General features: G+C 33.3%; 1 protein-coding gene across 2 annotated transcripts in view; it reads right to left on the reverse strand.

Annotated features, from left to right (window-relative positions):
* LOC107291525 (neurabin-1) overlaps nucleotides 1-9,184 on the reverse strand; it is a 49,277-nt gene that overhangs the window by 26,484 nt on the left and 13,609 nt on the right. For both annotated transcript variants that reach the window (XM_015820530.2, XM_015820529.2), the window contains exons 4-11: nucleotides 8,834-8,938; nucleotides 8,064-8,181; nucleotides 5,725-5,868; nucleotides 3,559-3,612; nucleotides 2,107-2,336; nucleotides 1,487-1,580; nucleotides 1,229-1,400; nucleotides 433-584 (exon numbers count right to left, since the gene is read on the reverse strand). In XM_015820530.2, coding sequence (XP_015676016.1) covers nucleotides 433-584; nucleotides 1,229-1,400; nucleotides 1,487-1,580; nucleotides 2,107-2,336; nucleotides 3,559-3,612; nucleotides 5,725-5,868; nucleotides 8,064-8,181; nucleotides 8,834-8,938 — 1,069 coding nt within the window. The remainder of the gene's footprint in view (nucleotides 1-432; nucleotides 585-1,228; nucleotides 1,401-1,486; nucleotides 1,581-2,106; nucleotides 2,337-3,558; nucleotides 3,613-5,724; nucleotides 5,869-8,063; nucleotides 8,182-8,833; nucleotides 8,939-9,184) is intronic.

Genomic DNA, 9,184 nt, shown 5'->3' on the forward strand with positions numbered 1-9,184 from the left:
CCAGCAGTTGAAATCTGATAACTACTGGAAAGCTGCAGAAGAATGAACAGTATCTACATCAATTGTAAGACGGCCAGAGTTACTTGGTTGAGTTAGGCGGCTACAGAAAATGAATGAATAAATATTAAATATGCCTAAAAACACTTGTTTGAGAAGCTGGGAGAACAAAGGAATAAGAGACCTTTTAGGTCAGGAGTGTCAAACTGCCGGCCTGTGGGCTGGGTGCGTCGTGGCAAAACCGCGCCCATCCCATTGCCGGCAATGGAAAAAAAGTCACAATACGTCACAACACGTCGTGTGATGTTGCGAGTTTGACACCCGTTTTAGGTCATCTGCCAGAAATGCTGAGTAAATTATGTATTTTATATCATGTATACTTTAATCATAAAAAAGTACCAAATTATACCTTGGAAAATAAAATGAATACTATACCTGTGAGTTTCTATCTGTTTGTTTGGCACCAAGAGATTCCTTTAGCTTTGACCGAGAAGGTGGCTGACGTTTTACTTTCAAGGCAAGCTGTGCCTTAGCTTTATGAGCACTTGTATCTAACCTTGGTGGGTCTCCAACAAAGGTATCAAAATCTGTAACAAATGCATAGTAACTTATTAAAAACTACAGTCCTCACCCCATTTTATTATGAAATTATTCCATATTTCTTTTTACTTGTAACAATTAGATAAATAACAATTTAGATTCTGATACATTGTTTTACAAAAGAAGATAAGTATCACTGTACCAGCTCTAGTAGAATGACAATTTAACGTCACGTTATAAAAATGTGTTGCAGGTCATTTAGTATAAGTGGTCCTCTTTAATGACTGTTCATTTGGTGTCTGTTCAAATTTACAATGATAACAAGGAGTAGTTATAATGGAACATTATAGTCCCTGCAGTCTTGATTGTGGGCTTGCAAATTATAGCTTCACAGCTCCCATGATCCCATGATCAAGATTTGCAATCTTCCTTGCCAGCTTCCCACAAGCAAAGTCGATGGGAAAGCCAGCAGAAAGTTGGAAATCAAGGTCAAGTGGGATTCTCACTTATGATTGGAAGCAGGACTGCCATCTCTAAACCATGTAGTCACATGGTTTTTCAACTTATGATCACGTTGCTTAACAATGGAATTTTTAGTCACAATTAGTATAGTATCTAGTATCTAGGACTTTGCCAGAGGTTTTGATATCATAGTTCACAGAGCATACCAATAGATTTCTTTATTACTCACCAGAAAAATCTAATTTCTCCACCGAAGATTCAATTTCCTGCATATCATCCTTAATTTCAAAATGTTCTGCCAGTTGTTCAGTATTTGGTGTGACAGAGTCAAATAAAATACCATTTCCAAACATATAGGGGAGTTTCTCATATATTTTTAATTTTTCTTCAAGCTCTGTGATCTGAAGATGATAAATATCATTTTAAAAACTGAGACACATTTACAAAGATCTTTAAAACAAAATTTAAAATACAATTTTGTCCATACCTTCTCCTGCAAAATTCTTAATTGATTTGCATGTTCTTGATTGTTTTCTTCCATAATTTTTGTATGATCTTCTTTTATCATGAGTTCTACTTCTCTGGGAGAGGGAGCAAACATATGATTAGACAACATAAAGGAGTAATAAGAAAAAAAACCCTGAAGCAGTTTATTAAATTGAGCTTGTTAGCAACCAATAATTTTTCTTCTTTAAAAAAGAATTTCCTCTTATTTTCAATTCTTTGTTTATATTGTAGTATTCATTAGTCATATTTGCCTATAAATATATATGACATAACACACTTGGACAGATGGTCTAAATGTGACATAGAGTTTCAACCTCTTTCCTGCCTTTTTTCTCCATCTGACCTTTGCTCTTTCATCTTCACCACTGTCTCTCTTTCCCACCATTCCTCTTTGCAGAACAGATTGCCTCTTTTTACCAGCTAATACCAATCTCATGAGCTTAAAGTATATGCTACTTTAAACTAATTCAAGACCCTGATGCAAATTGCCCAGTCACATAAAGAAACAAAACGCACAGCAATAGCACACAACATTGTCCATGTAAGAAATTACAAGCAGAGATATCTATGAGCTTAACTGACAAAGCATAACACACTCACTTCTGTTGATATTCTTTGAGTAACTTCTTTGCTTTGTTATACTTTTTTTCCAGCACATCATATTGTTCTTGAGTTTCTTTAAGATGCTCATTTAGTGTTTTGCATAAACTTTGGGCTTCTAACCAGTAGGTTTCTAATTTCTTAATTTTTTCTTTGTTCTCATCTATAGTTTCCTGGAGCTGTGATTTCTTTAGCTCCCATTCAACCTTTTCAGCTTCTGTTGTTTTTAGCTTAAAAAAAAGTTCAGATTATTAGACTTTAGTAATTACTCATTCATGTATAGATTAATTGACTAAAACCAAACAAGTAAATTTCTCTCCAAAATGTAACAAGGAACAATTATTAATTTTACCTTAGTTTTAGGTATCAGCAGCTGCCCATTTGCATAAAATCCACATAGATTAATTGATTTTATAGTAATTAATGTTTTTTTTTTATCTCTGGCCATCTAAAAATGTTGCCTTTAATTTCTAATATTCAGATTGTTCCAACTGGTATAAAAGATCTACTGCCCCGAAAGCAAAATAAATATTTACCTTATTTTCCAAAACGTCATTTGTAAGCTAAATTTTATGGATATGTTTCATATTTTTTTGCTGATATCAATATGTTAGCTTTGAAACAAATGTTCTCTCTCCTACACAATTGCCTAGTTTCTTGAAGGTTACACCACGTGAAGAATGTATACTAAACATGCTAAATGAAGAATGCATATAAATAGGGAAAATATTCCTACACAATGTTGTCAAACTCAAAACTTCAAGGAACATAGTCAGCAAAAAAAAAGCCCACTGGATTACCTGTTACTTTTCTATCACTGCAGCACTGTTAGAAACTGTTTTCAGTTTATACTGCAAAAGTTTTAAAGTTGTAGGAGTCCATCTGTGATTTAGATCCAGTAATTCAAGTCATATATTATGTTTTAATTACAAGAAAGCTAATGGCCTAGATCTAAATCCATACACTAGGAAATATGCTGATTGCCTTCTCTTCTATTAAAAATGCAGTACAAACAGTACATCTCATGTTGCACTGGAACATCTGTTTAACTAACTGGGAAAGAAGGACAGGACTTTTGTAAAAGGTTGTTCTATAGCAGATTAAAAATCTCGAAGTATCAAATAATTCTAACCTATGTACCCTAGGCACTGCCCTTACTTACAAATGAAATTTTGTTATCCTTACAAAACAAATTATTCCTCCAATCTTTGTGCCTTTCATTTGCATGCATCTAGCTATGCTTACTTATTTTTATTTCAACAAGTGTAATGAAATTCCACAGAAAATATTCCTCACAAATTAGCACAAATTGCATAAATAATAAGGTTTTCCATTTTTAGTTGAAATTAAGAATTTGGTTTTATCTTGTTTGTCTTTAAGATATTCAATTTAAATTTACAAATAACTGAATTTAAATATTTTTTTAAAAATATATATATATTGAAGATTTACCTTTTCCTTAAGTTGATTAACTTCAGCTACTGTAACTGCATGTTTTAATTGTAACTAGAAAAAATGCATAGAAAGTTTTATTGAAGAAAAAAAGGTGCAACTGATATTTGAAAATTCATTTTATATATCTATTACTGCTCACATTTTTTTCAATCACATTTGAAACAATAAGGTTTCATAATCTCAAAGTGCCCACTTGCTCTTCTCCTCAAGCTAAATAAAGCCACTTGTTTATTATATACTTACACCGGACCAACTGGTCTCAAGATACTGCTAGGTTATAGTTCATAAATTATCTCACTACTAGCCATGCTGACTAAATCTTCTAAGTGATAAAATTCAGCAATATCTGAAGGGACAGAGATTGCTATTCTGTGGCTTATAGTCAAGAGTTTTGTCCAAACATAAGAGGCGCATTACTAGAACTAGTCAAAGGAAGTAGTTATAACTTGTTTTTCCCACCAATTTTGCTGAAATCCAAATTTCAGTCAGCTCTTCCTCTCTTTGAATTGTTTCCAGATGACAATTATACAACCCGCTTATGTAAGATAAATATGAATAGAGGCATTGATTGATTCATGTTAAAGAATCATGATACATTGATAGATAAAAATAGCTCCAACTGATATATTAATATACTTTCCCATATACATTGCCTGAAAATATTTCTTTACATAATCCACATTATTATTGTTGGCAAGAAGTATTCATTAGGAGGCTTAAAAGATAAAAACTAATTCTCTCAAGCCTACTATACAACTAAATCAAAACAAAGGTATAAAGAGGCGGTGAATGCTCCAACACTGGAAGTTTTTAAGAAGAGACTGGACAGCCATTTGTCTGAAATGGTATAGGGTTTCCTGCCTGAGCACGGGGTTGGACTCGATGACCTCCAAGGTCCCTTCCAACTTTATTATTATTATTATTATTATTATTATTATTATTATTATTATTATTATTATTATTATTATTATTAGATATGCTTTATACAAAAAGGATATGCTTTTTTTCTTCTTTCAGATGACTTAGAAGAGTATCAGAGTGTCATTAGCTAAAAGTACAGTGGAAGGCAGTAAGAGAGTCTGAGCAGGCAACTCCTTTGGAAGCAGCTGACTTGGGGTGGGGGTGGGGGGGACAGTGGCACATCAACAGCATTGAGGCCACAACTGTTTTGCTGAGGCAGCCAAAAGCAGGACAGTGGAGACATCGCAGCAGTTGGATCAGCTATCTGGATTTTTCCCCAGAAAGGACTGAAGAATGGAATGGAAGGGGAGGATTGGGAAGAGGTAAAGGTAGAACATAGTGTAATCCCGTAGATGATATTATGTGGATGATGTTGCATGTACTGAACAGTAACTTATGCCCTTGTTGTGCTTATATGCTTGGATTATTGCAATACAGGTACCCCTCGACCACAATTGAGCCCAAAATTTCTGTTGCTAAATGAGACATTTGTTGAGTGAATTTTGCCCCATTTTACGATTTTTCTTGCCACACTTGTTAAGTGAGTCACTGAAGTGGTTAATAACACAGCTGCTAAATGAATCTGGCTCCCCCATTGGCTTTGCTTGTCAGAAGGTTGCAAAAGGTGATCATGTGACTCCGGGATACTGCAACTGCCTTAACTACAGTTCAGTTGCCAAGCATCCGAATTTTGATCACATGATCACGTAGATGCTGCAAAGTTCATAAGTGTGAAAAATGGTCATAAGTCACTGTTTTCAGTGCCGTTGTAACTTTGAACAGTCACTAAATGAACTGCTGTAAGTTGAGGACTATCTATATTGAATTGGTATTGTTCGTGCATTAATGATTTTATTATGATTTTGATGATGTACTACGCTTATCACATATTTAGATATGCTTACTAAACAATATTTCTCAATGAATGAGATATATAAAGTGGTTTTTCTGGAGTTATTAAAATGAACATAATTCCCAGGATATTTTATATTTTGAATAAGAAGTATAATTCCTACATACACATCTTGAAAATATTTTAAAAATACAATATAATCCATGAATTTTTATTGGGTTCTTCAGTTCCAAAGGTATCTTTGAAAAAGTTATAATTAAATTGTAACATCAGATTTTCGAACATACAATAGTTAATTTACTGTAAACTTCCTATCATCAATTTTAAGAGATAACAAAATTGCACTCTACCTCTTTAAATTTCAGCATGAATTGTGTAGAATCCATGTCTAATGGGAAATTAATATCTTCATTTTCGGGAAGATAAAATACTTCTACTGATTTTTCTTGCAAATGTGATTCAAAAGAAAGTTCATCTTCATCATAATCTTCATCCTAAAACAATATTAAACAATATTTTATTAAAGCAAAATAAAACTTTCTTAAAATGGTTTTAATACAAAAATAAACATTAATGCTACTTTTATGAACATACAAAGCTTAAAATGTTTAACATTTTTAAAAGTAAATGCTTAATAATTTATATTTACATGTTTAATTGTTGGTTCATATGACATTGTAAATCATCAAATTTGATTACATTGGTCTCAGATTCAAACTTTGAATCTGAACATCAAATTTGGCTGAAAGCATATTTTGAGCAAGAAGTCTGCTAGTCCATGTTGCCCAACCGTTCTCACTTTGTTCCTCTTTTTGAGCAAAGGGGCTTCACAAATCAGGAAAACACAAATGGATGCAAAGAGTAGCAGAAGAAAAACAAAGAAAATGAAGAAAATTACAGTTGCCTTGCTTTTAATTTTTTGATTTAATGCTTAAATAATTAAGTATTTAATTTATAGTCCAATGTGATTTTTATCAGGGAACTACGAATGTTAATACAAATATAACCAACCACAGACTTCCATTTATTAAATAACAGCATTTATAAGAATAATATAAAATAATAGCTAAATTGTATTATGCCCAATGCTTTACTAAACCAAGATGCATGGCTTATTGTTTCAACCAAATGCAGTCATTAACAATTTGTAGTTTATCAGAGGAATCAATATAGCTGAACATGAGAAGTCGTGAGATTCACTATCAATTTGTGTAACTACAGGTTCCTCACTACACATCTTATAGCATGAACGTCTACTGTCAATAATCCCTTTCAAAAGGATTTTACAGATCTATAAAGTGATCTTAAAAAAATGAAGAGGCAATCCTCCTTGTTTAAACAGCAAAACTGTGCATGGGAAAGGAGAAATGAGAGGCAAGTTTGAGTTGCAAATCAAATTTGCAAAATTACTCATTGGCTGAACCATATTTAATTACTGAAACCGAATGACTACCTTTTGTTATATATGTAGGTAGGAGAGACATAGCGAGGATCACAGCACATGGGCAAAGGTAAAAAAGGAAAAATGATATAATATTTATTTATATGATTTAAAACTCCACCCAACTCAACCAACGTGATCATGGGAAGCGTACAGCATAAAAATGAATAAATAGCAATCATAACACAGCAATCACAGGGGACTCCCACTCAACTGGCCCCTAAAGGCAAAAAAAGTTAGGGCCTATGAAATATCTTGGGCTGGGTATCGTTCCAGAGAACAGGGCAACCACAGAAAAGGCAGTTTTCCCAGGTCTCATTAAATAACAAGATTTAAAAGAAGGAACCTGAAGCTTGTCCATGGTTGAAAGAAAAATGGAGACAGGGAGAAAAAAATGGAGCTTAATAAGCAAAAGAAAAAAAGGAGAACAAAATATAATAATCCACAGGAAGAACTGGGAATGATTTTGTTAGTCTATGAATGAGACAGAAGGGACAAATAATGCAGGATGCAATGAGGACACAACTCTCTACTCGTGTGCCTGTTTTTTCTTGAAGGGCTCTGTCCCTTTTAATAAAAAACAAAAACGTTTGACTTGCCTGCCATGTAATCTCTTTGTCAAATTTATGCAATCCATAAATTGCTGTTGAGAAAATATTTTTATCCTTCTTCTCCCCACTCCATTTATTTCTTCCTCAACTGATTATCACCTCAGATAAAGAGTTCATGAATGATTTCTAACTGTCAGATAACAGCCTAGAGAACTTTTTATATCTGTTGCTCCCTGTTTTCCAAGGTTTCTGGTAAACTCATTATACTTTTATGATGCCTACAGGAAAAAACTAACGTAGAAATGTTTTGAAAAACAACAAATCCAATGTGAGTAGGTATGTATATATTTACATGTATATTCTTAATGACTGTAAAAATCCGAATCCCGGGCATATCTGTTCAATAATATACAATCCTCGAACTCCGGGAAGAATATAAATCAGCTGTTTATTGTTAAAAAAAATTAAAACAATAAAAGCAACTATTTACAATACTAAAACAAACTTAGTTTTCACTGATCCACTGTCAGCGTCTTCAGAGTAAAGTGTTGGGGGTGGAGAGATCTCTTATAAACCTTGCTAACCTAGTTTCTTACTCATTGATTGTGTGATAGGGCCATTCGTCCTGACTGACCGTCATACATATGTATATGTGTACGTATATGTATACACACACACACACACAACATCTTGTTACCTGTTCTGTTTCATGGGCATATTGTTGCTCATATAAGTATCTCTCTTGTTCCAATGTCTCGCTGATAAGGCGAGCTACTTCACTCTGAGTTCCTGGTTTTTCTCTTCCAATCAGAAACCTAAGGAGAAAAATTAACCAACATTAATGCACCAATGAAAAAAATACAATGGTATTTTTAATATTTTATTATACCTTGGCAACAGTTAACCATGCTTTGTTTTCTTACATGACATTTTGATAACTGAAACGCACTTTATATGAAACAATCTTTGAAATATGGTCAGAAATTGCATTGGAGGCAAAGTGCATCATAATATAGAGATAGCAATAGCACTCAGACTTATATACCGCTTCATATCACATAATACTAGTATTAAAATATCTGCATTAATGGGCACAATATAAAGTTTTGACTTAAATGTTCCTAAGATGTGTGGACTAGACTATCTGAAGGACTGCCTCATGTCCCATTAGAACTTGTCTGGATTTATGGTCTACAGGACAGTACATTTGGAAGATTTCCCTGCTGTCAGAAGTTTGCTCAACCTTTTCTTGCATTGCTCCCAAACTATGAATAGCCTTCTCTCAAGAGTTGTGTTTGTCTCTCATTCTCTCTGAATTTAGAAAATTGATAAAAATGTACTTTTAGCATTAACTTAATTTTATCTATTTGGACTATGGTTTTGTTAGCCGCCTTGAATACTCATTCAAATATATTATAAATAAGGGAATAAATCAATGATTGCTTAATTATATATAATTATTCATACCTGACTGTGCCTTTTGTATTTTTTAATACAGTTGCTGCAAAAAACTGGGTTACCCCCACCAGACTTATCCCATCAACTTCAACAATCTGATCGTTTACTTGGATTCTGCAAGGCAAGGAACAAACATTAGATGTTGCATATTGCATTATATTTGATGAAAAAAGTAAAAAGAATAAACATGTCATATTTATCACTTTCAATTAAGCATCTACGTCATTTTCCCGAGGAAAATTAATGAATAAACACCCTGTGACTTACAGTTTTTTTTAACACTTAGCTTAGCATAAGTAGAAGATGCAGATCAACTTGATGTGTGTGAGGTATCTTCAATAGAAATTACATAAAATAATA

The sequence above is a fragment of the Protobothrops mucrosquamatus genome, unplaced genomic scaffold (assembly GCF_001527695.2).
Source record: "Protobothrops mucrosquamatus isolate PMUCROS unplaced genomic scaffold, P.Mucros_1.0 scaffold1137, whole genome shotgun sequence".
NCBI lineage: Eukaryota > Metazoa > Chordata > Lepidosauria > Squamata > Viperidae > Protobothrops > Protobothrops mucrosquamatus.